Source organism: Gopherus evgoodei, chromosome 8, assembly GCF_007399415.2.
Source record: "Gopherus evgoodei ecotype Sinaloan lineage chromosome 8, rGopEvg1_v1.p, whole genome shotgun sequence".
Lineage (NCBI taxonomy): Eukaryota > Metazoa > Chordata > Testudines > Testudinidae > Gopherus > Gopherus evgoodei.
The window spans coordinates 87,901,721-87,917,076 of NC_044329.1; the positions used below are offsets into that span (position 1 = coordinate 87,901,721).

The 15,356-nt window shown below is 42.6% G+C and overlaps 1 protein-coding gene across 9 annotated transcripts in view; it reads left to right on the top strand.

The window, feature by feature from the left end:
* USP33 (ubiquitin specific peptidase 33) overlaps positions 1 to 15,356 on the top strand; it is a 96,092-nt gene that overhangs the window by 12,484 nt on the left and 68,252 nt on the right. For all 9 annotated transcript variants that reach the window (XR_004001706.1, XM_030573561.1, XM_030573565.1 and 6 more), the window contains exons 4-5: positions 1,800 to 1,862; positions 11,149 to 11,301. Coding sequence is in view for 8 of the 9 variants with exons in the window: in XM_030573561.1 (XP_030429421.1) it covers positions 1,800 to 1,862; positions 11,149 to 11,301 (216 nt within the window). In the remaining variant the exon portion in view is untranslated. The remainder of the gene's footprint in view (positions 1 to 1,799; positions 1,863 to 11,148; positions 11,302 to 15,356) is intronic.

Here is a 15,356-nt window from a genome sequence, read left to right on the forward strand (position 1 = left end):
CAGATACATATCTCTTGTCAACACTCAAATCTGGGGGTGCGTCTTCACTACCGGCCGTATCGGCGAGTAGCAATCAATTTCTCAGGGATCGATATATCGCGTTTCATCTAGACGCGATATATTGGTCCCCGAACGCGCTCCTGTCGACTCCGGAACTCCACCAACGCGAACAGCGATAGCGGAGTCGACAGGAGAATCCGCGGACGTCGATCCCGTGCCGTGAGGATGGTAGGTAACTCAGTCTAAGATACTTGGACTTCAGCTACGTTATTTACGTAGCTGAAGTTGCATATCTTAGATCGATCCCCTCCCCTAGTGTAGACCAGCCCTAGGCTGAAACGTGACAGGGAGCAGTTTGTATATATTTCTAAAATTGCTTTCCATCCCCAGCTCCTCTTCAAGAGAATCCTGGTTGCAAGAAAAATAACAGATTTTTCTATTCTTTCTCTCAAAAAGAGAGAATATTAGCTGAAGTATTATACAAGTTCTCATTAAGCTATTTTTTAAGCTACCAAATTACATCTAAAAGAACTTTTAGCAGGGAAAACCAAAGTGGAAGGAGTGGGAAGGATCGGAAGATCAGGTGGAAAAGTCACAAAACCAAAGGAGGGGGGAAAAGAGAGAACACCAGGCATTTGCTAAACAAAAATCAGTTTTTGTCTGTTTTGAATTTATATTCGCTTTAATCTTGGACATTTATTGAATAATTTATTTTAATTTCCTACCAGTATTTCCACAGGGTGGTATTTTAGTCACAATAAGACACTTCAAAGGAGGTGTCATGGTGTGATATCTCCTCTTCTTGGATGATTTGGCACCTTGCCTTCCCATTTGTCCTTAACCCAACACCCAGCACGTGGTGAGATCCCAGCATGATAGAAACTTAATTGTGCCTCATTGCTTAACCAGTACTTATCTTCTATAAATGCATGCTATTAAAGTTGTAGAAAGCAGTTAATGCAATTGATGTTTAAGTACCAACGCTTTGTGTGAGCAGCATCTATGTATATATGTTAATGTACACAAACAGTATGTACAGATTACTTAAGTGCTTGTGTTTGGTGCTCATGGAAACGGGGACTAATAGCAATGTCTTGAGTTTAGTGTCATACTGACAGCTTCAGGTTTGCATACCAGCTCAGCAAATACATGTTAGATCAGAACAGCAATAATAGAATTATTGAATTATAAATAGACTCTGCATTTTGTAACTCAAATATGGCACATACTTAAAGATGGAGTGTTGATGGCTATTAGCCTTCAAGGGTAATAAATATGTAGGTTATAAAATGTTCAGATGGTCCGTAGCCTTGATGTGCATATAAATGTGCCCTGATGTTCAAATGATTGACATTGAATATTAACAGTTTTGACAGATTAGAGGCTAACTCTGAATTAAAGATCCCAGATAATACACACACAATTGAGAGTGGCATATTTACATTTTGTGGCATTTCAGAATATCTTGGACACTTTGTTTTTTAAATAAGAAAAAGATCAAGTTAAAATGGCTGAAGAAGACATACATCGAAAACATTGTCTAAGCCCACCCTCAAAATCAAGGAAGTTCAGAGGAAAATCTTGCAGCATTCTCATTGCTTTACTATATTATTTATTGCAATCCTTACCTTGCATGATACCTTGCTCTTTTCAGAATCCTGCAAATATACAATAGCGTCAATTAAAAATGCATTTGGAAGCCTTATCACTTTGTTTGGCAGGTATGTTTTGACAACTCACTAAAAAGAATTAACAGAGTATACTGCACCATAATTATTTCTCTTATTTTTGTTTGACAGAATAGATGTTCGTATGTTGGCTGCGGTGAATCCCATGTAGATCACAGTACCATACATTCTCAGGTAGGTGTCCGTATGTGTGTGTGTGTGTGTGTGTGTATGTATGTATGTATGTATATATACACACACACACATATAAGGTTTCATTCTAGTTTTTGTCATCTAGAGTCTCTCCATCAAATTGTAAAAGCCCTTTATTCTAGGACAGCAGCTTTTTTCCCTGTGACTCCTTAGGGGAGGAGGTGGAGGAAGGGAAGTATAGTTAGACTATTCTTCTTGTTTTTGACCAGTGCAGTCAGGTAGCTTTTCGTGAGTTGAAGCTTTGCTTGTTGATAATGCCTTCTTGCCCTTGGGGATCATGTCTAATTCATTTGGGGGCCCATTTGTTTATAATATGATTATGCAGCTACATAATTATTCATCAATTTAAATGTACTGTGTAATTTCCTCCCCAACATAAAATGCCTCATGCATCTCACTTGGGAGTTAACACTGCAGTTTAATTATGCTCTTTTAGATTAACTATTTCATTGCTGATCATTTTAACAAAAATTCTTTATCACTGTTGGATGTAGAGGCAGGCAGTAGGTCTGGGTGCAGTGGAACAGTTAATTACTGTCAAGGTGTAACAAGGGAGGAGGAATTTTGTCTCCCTGGTGCAACATCCTGCTTCTCCTTGACAATTTCTGGAAAGCATCTTTGTGCTTGCAATATACAAATCTGTATAAAATATATTCAATTTAATGTTGAAATCAATAATGAAGAGTTTGTACTAATGTGAGGAAGGGGTGGAAAAATCATTATTGCGTAGTCCAGGATTCCTGCTCCATAATTCAGGTGTAGTGTGCAGCTTAGCTCACAGAACCTTGTTCATAATTCCTGCAACTCCTAGCAGCACTCTGCCGTCTGACTTGTGTTTGGAGGCATTACGAAGTTTTCGTCTTTTACGCTTCTCAGACATTATTATATAAACAGCAATGTGTTGTGTTTTTTTTTTAAACAAATAGATTATTTCTTCCTAGGTATTATGCTTGGGTTAATTGTCTGTCTGCACTGCAGTAGAAGACCTGCAGCATGGCTTGGGTTCACAAGGCTATAAAATTGCAGAGTAGATGTTTGAGCTTGGGCTGGAGCCCATGCTCTGGGACCCAGTGGGGGTGATTTCAGAGTCCAGGCTCCAGGCCAAATGTCTACACTGCAATTTTCAGCCCTGGAGTTGAAGCCACATAAGCCTAAATTAACTGACCTGGGCTCTGAGTCTTGGTGCCACAGATTTTTGTATTGGATTATATATGTACCCTCTGCGGATGTTTTTCTCTCATGACTTGAATCTACAGCAGAAAGATCTTTGGAAAGATTGTGTAAGTCTTTGAATCTTTAGAGAAAATATACTTTCATGTAGGGCCATTCACTTTACTGTGCAGCCTTCTCTTCCTGACCTCCAGTATATTGCAGTATAACTTAGGAAGCTCTTAGAGAATATCTGAACATTTGGAAAATGTAAATCATATAATAAAGTGCATTTGTATAATATACATATTGATGTACTGCTTCAGTGCATCTCTTACCAAGCTTAGAACCTGATCATGGGGACTGTGCCTTCAGTTATGGGATAGGTACGGCCTAGTTAGATGGGATGCTCTGTGCATATGGACACACTGCCCCACTTTACATAAACCATCTGGAACAGAGTGAACCTTCTTGTGCATTTGCAGTGGCCATTGCCTAGAAGTCCTTAACCATGTACGCTGCAACCTAGTCATGAGATCAGGCAGATTTGGTAAATCCCTGGTGTGAGATGACCAAAACAGTCGAGTTCAGTAAGAGTGCTAGAAATGTCTGTGCATATCAAGAAAGAGCAAAAAAGCTGGCAGAGTTGGGGATTGACTGGATCAGTGACAGGAGTGGATTAAGCAGCTCAAAAGCAACTACTGTAAAGCGAGTCAGAGACCTCCTGGACTACGACCAGGAAGACTGGCTGGATCCCCTGATGCTCGCTCACTGCATGTGGCTCTCCAGGCCTCGTACTCCCCAGTGCATACTTCAGGAGGTGAGAGCCGCTTTGCTGCCTGCTGCTTGGGCCTACCTCAACCGAGTCCTGCGAGAGGGCACGCCTCGCCCACCTTCCACCCCAGGCCCTCCGGACCTTTTCATCAGGCCCCTGTCCCATGGATCCAGCCGGCCCCCTGCCGCGCTTTCACCATGAGCCGGCTGCACGACTTGCAGCCGGTTTGTTTCCCGACCGCGCCAAGGAAACTTTCACCATGAGCCGGCTGCACGACTTGCAGCCAGTTTGTTTCCAGACCGCGCCAAGGAAACGTTTATACACGCTCGTGCTCCACACCTTTCACTTCCTCACCCTCGTGTCCCACCCTGACAAAAAGTGACGGGACCTCCTGCCACCTCTAGAGGGTGAGGCGCCCTGGTGGGCCAGCCTATACTCTTCCCTGGTCCTGAGGCCCACTGGGGATATCGGTTGGCGGCTCCTTCATGGGGCCATGAGCACGGGTGTGTACTTGGCACAGTTTACCCTCGTCCCAGACACCTGCCCTTTCTGTTCATGAAGGAGACCATGGTGCACGTTTATTTGGAGTGCGCCAAGTTGCAGCCCCTATTCCAGCTCCTCACAAATATTTTGTTAAGATTTTGATTGCACTTTTCCCCTCACCCTTTTATTTATGCACTCCCTATCCGTGGCCCCACAAAGCCTCCTGGCTAAAACGGCCATCCATAAAACCAGGGAGAGGAGGTTAGCTGATGGGGTCTCCTGTGGCTGTGGGGCCTATTTCCAATCCTCTGTCCATTCATACATCCAGGCAGAGTTCCTCTGGGTGGCATCCGCTGGCTCCGTTGATGCCTTCAAGGAGCAGTGGGCGCTGTCTGGCGTTCTCTGCTCGGTGTCCCCATCCGGTTCCCTTTGTTTGACCCTTTGACCTCACTCCCATCCCTGTTATCTGATTAGTTGTCCCCCAGAATTATTTGCTTTTCAGGCCCTGTGGGCTGGCCCCAGCTCTCCAAGGAAGTAGGGGACAGTTGGGCTCTAGCTGCCCAGCTTTCTTGTCCATTTCATGACTCCCCTGGAGCAGTGACATTTGACAAGAGAGCTAACAGCCAATGTAAGTAACAGTGTCTACACAGACACCGCAGCACCCTAACTACACTGACATAAGCCTTATCCCTGTCGTGGAGGTGGAGTTATTTTGTCAGTGTTGTAGGGTACATACATTGGTGGGACATAGCTGTAACGCAGACACTGACATGATTAGGTCAACTTAAGCTGCCTTTCATCGACTTAACTGTGTAGTGTAGACCAGGCCACAGAGTGCTGCATATATGGCCCACAGTGGTAAATAGGTTGAGTGTCATTGCTTTAAACATATAACATTTGTAAATTTTATCTTACCATTGTTTGTGCTCTTTCACTCTAACTCTGTTGTGTCCATGGAGCTTCTGGGAACCGAAGCATTCCTCTTACAATATACTGAAGCAGCATTATCGAAATGTCAATTTTTGGCTTTGAGATTCTATAGGCACTTAGCGGATGCACTGAACCATTTTTGAAATACTGAGACAATGTACTGTTGGACATGCAGGTCCTTCAGCCCCTGCAGGCCCTTGTACCTCGCCAGCAAAGCCAGATTGCAGCAGGAGCCTGAGATTTCAAACTGTCACAGATTAGTGTTAGAGTTTCTGTGATAAACTTATGGGATATTCTAGACAGGGCCAACAAGCAGGTGCAATATGAAAGGGAAAAGGATTCATGACAAGTGGAAAGGCACAGGCTGAAGAGCATGAGGACAGAATTATAGTGTATGAGGAGACTCTGGCAATATGATTTTTGGAGCAGGAACGTTGCTTGAGGGAGAAAGATAGAGTTCAACAGAAAGACCTATTGAGAGGCTGCTTGTGCTAATAATCACAAGAGTACAGAATCCTGCTGCTCCTGCACGACATCCTGTGTTCCCTCCATGAGACCATGTGCTGCAAACCACAAACGTTTTGGAAAATTCTATGTTGGTTGACTCCTGCAACTGGGATTTCACACAACTGAAGAGGGCAAATATAGCTCCCTGCAGGCCTCTGCCCCTGTGCAGGGGCACCAAGTGCCAAAAGTGCAAGAAAAGGAAAGGAGAACTGGCGGTGGGGGCAGAGAACACGGAAAAGTAGGACATATTTGCTTTTTGGCACTAGTTCCACTATTTGCACAGTTCACTGTTTGTTTTATGCACTATGTTTTATTACTGGTTTTACAACTGATGTTGGTTTATTGCTATTGTTTTGATAGAGTAATGACAGCTGGCCTGCCTGACAGTGCTTTAATATATTTTTTTGTAATAATGCCATGTTCACAAATAAAGGCTTTTATTTTATTAAGAAAGTTTATTACCATCACTGCATTCCATAAGATAATGTGTATTTTAATAATGTGAATAATAAACACATGATGAGGCACACTGTCTGGCTGAGTGTTCTGGTTCAGCAATCCATTTCTGTCTTAGGTCCGTTCAGGGGGAAATGGCTCGCCTTTGGCTTTACAAAGATTGAGTAGGGCACAGGAAGCTACAACAATGCAGGCAGCACTGATGACACTGGAATCTAAACAGTTCTATAAATGGTCCCAGAGGGATTTCAGTCTGCCAAACACTCATTTATTCACCATTCTACACTTACTGAGAGTGTAATTAAACCTTCTGGCCAGGGCCTCTGAGATCAGGATACAGTTTCATAGGCCAAGGCAAAAGGTAGTATGCGGGGTTCCTTAGAATAAGAGTGGGGAGAGTTACTCCGTTTATGCCAGCATTGTCTGGTGAGAATTGTTTCCTAGCCTGACCATGAAGGTAGATTCCTCGTTGGCAGGAAACCTTGGCATCATGGACTATTCCAGTACAGCCCATTTTGGCATCCATAAATAGGCCTCTGTGGTCCACAAGGACCTCCATAACAATAGTGTAGTATCCTTTGTGGCTTATGTACTCATGTGCCTTTGAGGGCAACTCTGGGCACATGAATCCCATCAGTGGCTCTGGCACAGTTAGGAAGCCCCATTCTCTGAAAACCAGCTGTAATTCAGGGATATTGTTTAAGCCCACAGCCTTATGGTAAATCACACGCCTGATTGCCACAGAAGCCTCCACTGCCACTTTATCCACAGTTGTCTTTCCAGTGCCAAACTGATTAGCAATGGACTTGTATCAGTCTGGAGTGGCCAGGTGGATATAGCAACCTGCTTCTGTGTCCATCCTCTTGCATGTGTCATGACACTGGAAGGTTGGGGCAAGCTGCTTACAAAGCTCCAGAAATGTAGCTTTCTTCTTGTGAAGCTTCTCATTAGTGGTCATTCCAGGTCCACATGACAATGTTATCCCACAAGTCTGTGCTTGTTGCGCTGCTCCAGAAGCACTGATTTACATTGGGGCATCAGCGGCTATACTGAGAGTCACAAACAGCATCAGCCAGTTTGAGTCACTATGTCTCTAACGTCGTCATCCTGCTCCAACAGGTGCCTTTGGTAGGTGAGAGAATGCTATCATAATGTCCAAAAGATGGCCTAACAGGATGTGTCAGTGGGCTGCAACAACTTCCTGTAAGGTGCAGTGTGGACAGTTTTCCCATAGTGCGCTATGAACAGAGGAGTAGAGCAGCTTCAGCTGCGGAGAGCACTAGGAAGCCTGGGATAGGCTGGTTTGACTCGGTTCTGCGTAATACAGTGTAGATGCTTTAGCATCAGAAATTCTCTTCCTCTTTTTTGTTCAGAGGTAGTCAGGTTAGAAATGTTACTTTTAACATGCCCTTTCTATGGACATATGTGGGCTATATGTCTAACTTGATGCAAAAATGCTTTGTTGTTCAGGCTTGAACCCTATTTATTCCATGACAATCCATTATAGATGCATTGCTATTGTTTAGTCAGTCAGCAGTTCGTTCTAGTACTGCTGAATCCAGGCCCAGGCTTAGGCCAAGGTATTGCCCAGGTGATAATATTGTGCTAGTAATTAGGTGTCGGGTTAGAGCACTAACGAGAACAGCTAGGGGTCTCTCTCTTTCTAGCAGTTTCAAAGGATCCCCATTACAGTTATTACAACAGAGTCTGGTCTGTATACCATGACAGGCAGTACAATGCCCTTGTGACCACAAGTCTCAATTACTGAGATTTCTCTTTGCAGGGTAACACAGCTGCATGCAGCTAGGCCAGAATATAATACATTTGTTCATTGATTGGAGCAGCTGTGTTCATATTACATCCACCCCATGTTGTAGATCTTGGCTGTCTACCAAGTATCAGGCTGACTTTAACCTGGCACTATTGATTATTAAAATCGTAAATGGCATAGACCCTGGATATACTCAAGGGCTCCTCCATGAGTTTTACCACATAGGAATCACATCTCAAATTGGCAGTGATTGTAGCTTTGTGGCCCCTTGGATGTGGATCCAGTGTCCCCTGACAATCATTTTGGATAATTTCTTTGTGCTTCTATTAAATACCTTAAGACTTTTGCCTAAGGCCTCTGGGACTTTTTTTAATCATTATTTGCCCTATATGTAATACCTTAACATCCCTTTCTCCTTGTATTGAATTTTTCATTCGTTTTTACTGGTTTCAATTTCAAGTAGAGGTTTTCTTTTTGTGATACTTTACTTTTTTGCTTTATAGCACAATGGTTGGGAGGTGGCTTATAAATGTGTTTCAACATGTTGGGAAATGGATGTACACAAGTGATTAAAAACTTTGATTTCATTAACAACACCAGTATCTAAATTCCATAGATCAGTAACCCAAAAAGCTCTGTAGCAAAAGATACAGAAAAGTATACTGCTTTCAGTATTGTTTAAGAAGAAACTTACTGTTACCCTCATGCTCTTTCTCCTTTCCCATCCTTCAGTATTCTCTCCTATTTTTACTTCTTGCAGTTTATCTTGAATTAGAATAATTATATATGAGGTATGGATCTTTTTTACTGTTCACAGCAGGATAGCGAATCAATCAGGATTTAGCCTTAGTGTGTTGTTGTAATATAGCTAATATTTAGACACTGAGATACTATATTAGGATTCTATCACAATCTGATTTGCTAATGACTAGCATTAAAGATCAGTTTTACAATTTTTAAGTAAAATGATATATTGTGTGAGCTACTTGTAGGGCATTTGTGGAGTGGGTGGTACCTTGCATTTCTTGCACCTCTTGGCATTGTACTGAAGTTTATTGCTGCCTCCTTGCACCCTAAATTATTGTTTGTATTTTTCAGGTAGCACAAAGGGAAAGATAGATTTATCTGCTGTCATTTCTAACAAGGTCTCACATTCTTGTTCAGTTTCCTTTAATTTCTGGACAATAGCCCATATCTAACTGGAGCTCTTTTTATCCATTTAATCCATCCCTCTAGTATTCTAGATAGCCATTTCTGATCTTTGTTACTTGATATGTGGAGTAAAAAATCCCTAAAGTGGCCTTTCTAGCTTGAGAGACAGTTAAGGTTGATGTCAGTTTGTCACTCCCTCTCATTTTCACTAGCTTCCTTGCTTTCTCTCTCTTGCATTTGACTGTGCTAGAAATAATTATTTTTAACTCTTCCACTTCGAGAATACTGAGCCCTTGCTAAAGAGGTTTGTAGCAGTTTACTGTAGGCTTCTACATAGCTGAAGCTGCAGGTGAAGGCTTATACTGATAATTAAGGAAGTTCTACTTAATTATTTCAGTTACTCTGCTGAAAATGCATATAGGAAATGTCACCATTTCTAGCAGCTTTGTTATCCAAAAGTCTGCAAGTCAAAAACACTGGCATTGTTCAAGGCCATATTAACAGAGAAAATGTTATCTGTAGCTTACAACAGCTTGCACAAGAGGTGCACTTTGCCCCAAGCTCTGTGTACTATTAAGGAACCATAGCAGGCAGTGAGCAGGAACTCGGTGGAGTGGCCATATGAGGGAAGGAGGGTGTGGGTGTAGGAAAGAGTGTTTTTGAACCCTGTGCAACACCAAGGCTGTTTCTGTGCCATTATTTATGTTAGCACCCGCATGTGTTGTGCACTTTCCAAACACTCCTGTAATAAGAAGCTTACAATTTTTATATATGGTATCATTTGAGTCACTGTAGGCAACATGTGAGGAGTCTTTCAGCAACACTTAAATGTGACAATGTACCACTTTGAGGATGAGCTTGGGGAATATCATATCATATTTGTCCTGCTTTGAGCAGGGGGTTGGACTAGATGATCTCCTGAGGTCCCTTCCAACCCTAATATTCTATGATTCTATGATTCTATATACATAGAAAGCCATGTGGAAGAATCCACAAGGCTGATTTATGTGAGAAGCTGGCAAACTGTCAAAAGAGGCTTGGAGACTTGGTGGAGCAAAGGGGACAGGGGGCAACATGAAGCTTGAGGGGGCCACTTAGGAATCTAGGGCAAAAATCAGTACTTGGTCCTGCTAGTGAAGGCAGGGGGCTGGACTCGATGACCTTTCAAGGTCCCTTCCAGTTCTAGGAGATAGGTATATCTCCTATTATTATTATTTATTAAGTTTGTAGTTTTCTAGGAACTGAGCTAAAATGTCTCATTTTACGTTACATATGACAGCTTTTTAAGGGCCAAAGACTTGATTACTTGCTATCTACAGGGGAGATTTTTAAATACTGACCTAGAGGTGAAAATACTCTATCCCGTTGGTAGGGCGCTAAGTATTGGTAATTCATGGCTGTGAAAAACGCATCACAGACCATGAAATCTTGCACAGGGCTGGGGACTCCTACCCTGTACAGGGCTCCAGCTGCTAGTCCCAGCTGGGGATGGGGAGGAACGAGACTTCCTCTTCCCCTGCAGGGCTGCTCCACAACCTGCCCCCTACAATAGCCTTATGACCCTCCCACCCTGACTGCCTTTGGGTTGGGACCCCCTACTATTACAAAACCATGACATTTCAGATGTAAACATCTGAAAATTTGAAATTGACTAACTTTAAAATCATCTGGCCATGAAATTGACCAAAATGGACTATGAATTTTATAGGGCCCTACCAATACCCAGATATTTTCTTGGCAAATGAATTGTAACAGATTAAGATGATTATGGACCACACTGAGATATTCTCTTTTCAGATTGTACTGATAGTTAAAGCAGAAATACCTCTTGGATGGTGTTTGTGATGTGGTTTAGACACCTTCAATCTAGGTGTTGCGAGTTAGAAGCTTGGGTTTCAGGAACAGCTGAATTGCTGCTAAATTTAGCATTTTTACCTTCTACATGTTAGTCTTTTTTGAAAGATTTCACATATTAATACAGTTCTGGGTTGGACACATTGAGGTTTAATGTAAGTTGCAAAATGATTTTTTTTCTTCTGATTTAGGATACAAAGCACTGTCTAACTGTCAACCTTACCACCCTGCGTGTCTGGTGTTATACATGTAGCAAAGAGGTGTTTTTGGATAGAAAATTGGGATCTCATTCTCCATTACCAAATGCCAGACTGTCTCACCAAACGCAAGGAAATAGTGTACAGGTATGTTCTTTAAACAAGTGAAATACACACAGACCTTGTTTTAGCTGGGCTTTGTCTTATTTCCCAGTTGTGTCTTATCTGGTGTTGGAAATAATATGATTCTCTGTATTGTGCTCTTCCCTTCTTATGTCTCTGAGGACTAATGCACCTTAACGTCCAATCTACATTAAATCTTTCTGTGTATCACTCTACTTATTTTCCAAGAATGATGTTATGAGTGTATTTTATTTTTATTTTTTATTCAGCCAGAGAAAATGAAATTACATTTGAGTTTTTAGGACGGGAATAATCGTTTAGCTTTGCTTCCCATCCTGTGGTTAATGAGAAGTTTTTAATTGTTATATTCAAATAATTACTGGTTACTGGCAGAAGAGTAAGTTGTTTTGGTGTCTGTTTATGGAGCCTCTAGCCAAAGAAAGGTGCAAATTCACACAGAGACACAAGTATTGTGTTTATCAAGAGAAACATGCAGGCACCTCTCAATCTGTATTCATTCAGCCACTAATATAACATAATTTAAGAGGATTTGCATGAGCTTATATTTCTGGTATAGCTCAGTAAAACTTACTGGGTTTGCATTGTTATAAATTACTAACAAGCTATGTAATTTTTTTCTTACTGGAGATTTTTTTTCTCATTCAGCAATACATCCACAGTTGTTGTAGTAATTCTGGTCTCTTGACCTATGATATGTGCTTCCTCAGAGGACAGAAGTAAATGGTCTGTGTGGGGTGTGTGTGTGTGTGTGCTTTTAAAAGAAAAGTGAACAGAATAATTTAATCATGAAAGCATGCTGTCATCAAAGACACATTAAGGTACAGTTAAGTCATCAAAAAGCTGATAGTATTTGTAGTGCAGTTAGGATAATTAAGCTTTTTCACGTTTACACATGGCCAGGATTTAGGAAACTTTATAATGAAAATGAAACTGGAAATCTATATTTCTAAACTGTCATTTATTACATGATCATAACATAGTAGAGGAACTTGACTATTGTTAACACATAATTTATAACAATTAACATTTGTAGCTGAAGGAGCAAATATCTAGGGGGTAGCACACTTTTTGTAGCTTGTTTAGGCAGAGCTCATTGTGCACACCAGGGCTCCTTGCATCTCACCATTCCTCACCTCTCCAGCTCCCTGTGTGCCACCCTCTAGCTCCCTCCCTGCCAGGGGTTTGATCTGTGCTCCATTCTTCCCTCATACCAGTATCTGTATGTGCCACCCCCAATCTTCCCTCCCCTCACCATCAGTGGTTCTTTGTGCTCCCTCATTGCCCTTCCTCTCATACCATGATCCCTTATTGTCCATCCGTGCCAGCATCTGTTTGCACCTCCCATTTCCTCCTACCCTCAGTCTAGGGGTTTTGTGTGCCACCCATGCCCCTCCATGCCAGGGACAATCTGTGCTCCCTCCTTCATACTAGGGCCCCACAATTTCTCCTCACCAGGATTGTGCATCGTCCATCATTTCCTAACATACACAGAAACACACACACTAGTATCGCTCATTTTCCCCCCCCCCACATCTGCCAGGGCCTATATGCACACCACCATTTTCCCCTTTCCTCTTCATTCCCACCCCCCCGTCCCCCACCATTATTATTTGTCTGGGAGATAAGTCTTTCATGGTGTCAACATGTTAAACTCTATGGGGAGGAATGAGTAGAGAGGAGATGAGGTATTCTTAGAGTACATCCACACTACTCGCCGTATAGCGATCGATCTGTTGGGGATTGATTTATTGCGTTTCGTCTAGACGCAATAAATCGATCCCCGAATGCACTCCCTGTCGACTCCAGAATTCCACCAGGGCGAGAGGCAGAAGCGGAGTCGACGGGGGAGCTGCGGACGTCAATCCCGCACCATGAGGACGGGAGGTAAGTTGATCTAAGATACATCGACTTCAGCTACGCTATTCTCGTAGCTGAAGTAGCATATCTTAGATCGATTTCCTCTCTCCCCCGCCCTCATTGACCAGGCCTTAGGCTGGAAGGTGTTAATGGGTGCCCTCAAAGAGGAGTTTGATCTGTAGATAATTGCAGAGGTCCTTGAAGCTCTGGCTGTGCTAGCAGATGTCATGGGCTACGTGTCCCCCACTTTCCTCCTTTCTGATTTTCACCAAAATTATTAGGGATCTGGTCATTGATGCCAAGAATATTTTGGAATTGATCAGATGTTGCATTTTAAAGGAATCACATTACAGAGAAATGCCATCAAGTTGAGTGTGTAACCTCATGAGCTCTTCCAGCAAATGAAAAAGAAATAGCTGAATTGGGACAAATAAAGAAAGCAGGGAAAAAAAACCAGGTATTTAAAGATTCCATGTGCAAGCTAAAACTATGCCATTAAAATAAACTATGCTGTATATTTTAAAAGTAGATTGAAAATACCGTCCTTGGAGAAGGTACTGACTTGCACATCTAGCACATACCTATTTCTCTCTCTGAAATCAGTAACAGTTTGCAGGACTGGACCTTTTGAACAGTGCTGTGCACATTAGAACACTAAATAATTAATATTTAGACATACCACATTTTCCTTGAGAAGCTGCCTCAGAATTTCCCTGTACTCAACAGATGAGTTATTTTAAAGGACAGATACTGTTTATTTGTATGCCTAACTACTTATTAAATTACAGCTGAAGTTCAAATACAAGAGTAAAAAATAAGTGTGTAAAGAGTAAAGTGAATAAAAGCACAATATTTTGTGGGGGGGGTTTTCTGGGGGAGAACAATAAACCCAAAAATTACAAGAAATTGATTTAAAGAAAATTATACCAGAAACTATATCATGTATTCTTTTAACAACATATGTTGGAATCTACTAAGTGGTTGGAGTCCAAGAAGATATTGGCAAAATGTATACAATACAGTATTATTAGGGAAGTCACAGAAGTTCTAGGGGAAAAATACCCCTGAAGAAATGATTGAAAAATACTTGTATAACTTTAGCTTGTTTTCAGTTTTAATATTAGTAGATTTGAAATAGGGCATAATTTTTTTAACTTAAAACACCAACTCCAGAATTTTAATTGTGTAGTGTTTCAGCTAAATATATTGGATTTTCGGATGTTATTCACGTGTGCTCCTGAAATATATGCTGTCTTGACTTAAAAATAATTCTTGACATGATTGCAGAATTCACATTTGAAATGCATCCAATACCCAATTGTTTTCCTACCCTCAAGAAAGTTGCAGCGTACATGGAGTTGCATAAGGAGAAATTGGCACGATTTGTTACGTTTTTGTCTTGCTTTTTACCTTGAAATTTTGTTTAGGATTTCCTCCCCTTTATGTGCTCACATAAAAATGACATAGGCAAATCGTTATTGTATTTTATCTCACACTGCATCTCTGTTAGGGCTGCCAACTTTCTAATTCCACAAAACCGAACACTCTAGCTCCGCCCCTTCCCAAGGCCACACCTTTTCACCCAAGGCCCTGCCCCCCACTCACTACATTCTCTTTCTTCCCCCTCCTACCACACCCAGTGGCTTGCTTTCCCCTACCCTCACTCACTTTCACTGGGCTGAAGCAAGGGGTTAGGGTGTGGGAGAGTGGTGAGGGCTCTAACTGGGGGTGTGGGCTCCGGAGTGGGGCCAGAAATGAGGGGTGTGGGAGGGAGGCTGCAGGTTGAGGCAGGGATTTGGGGGTGCAAGGGGTAAGGGTTCCATCTGGGGTGGGGCCGGAGATGAGGGTTTGGGGTGCAGGAGAGGGCTCCAGGTTGCGGGGAGCTTGGGGCTGGGGTAGGGGGTTGGGGCTCGAGGCTGGGCTACAGGCTTACCTCTGGCGGCTCCCAGTCACCAGCACAGTGGAAGTGGCCAACAGCATGTCCGGCTCTTAAGCAGAGGTGTGGCAGGCGTCTCTGGGCATTGCTCTCGCCCGCAGGCACCACCTCCGCAACTCCTATTGGCCGTGGTTCCTGGCCAGTGGGAGTGCGGAACTGGTGCTTGGGGTGGGGGCAGCGCGCAGAGCCCTGTGGCCTCCCCATCAAGGAGCTGGACCTCCTGGCTTCTTCTAGGACACAGTGCAGAGCCAGGACAGGTAGGGGC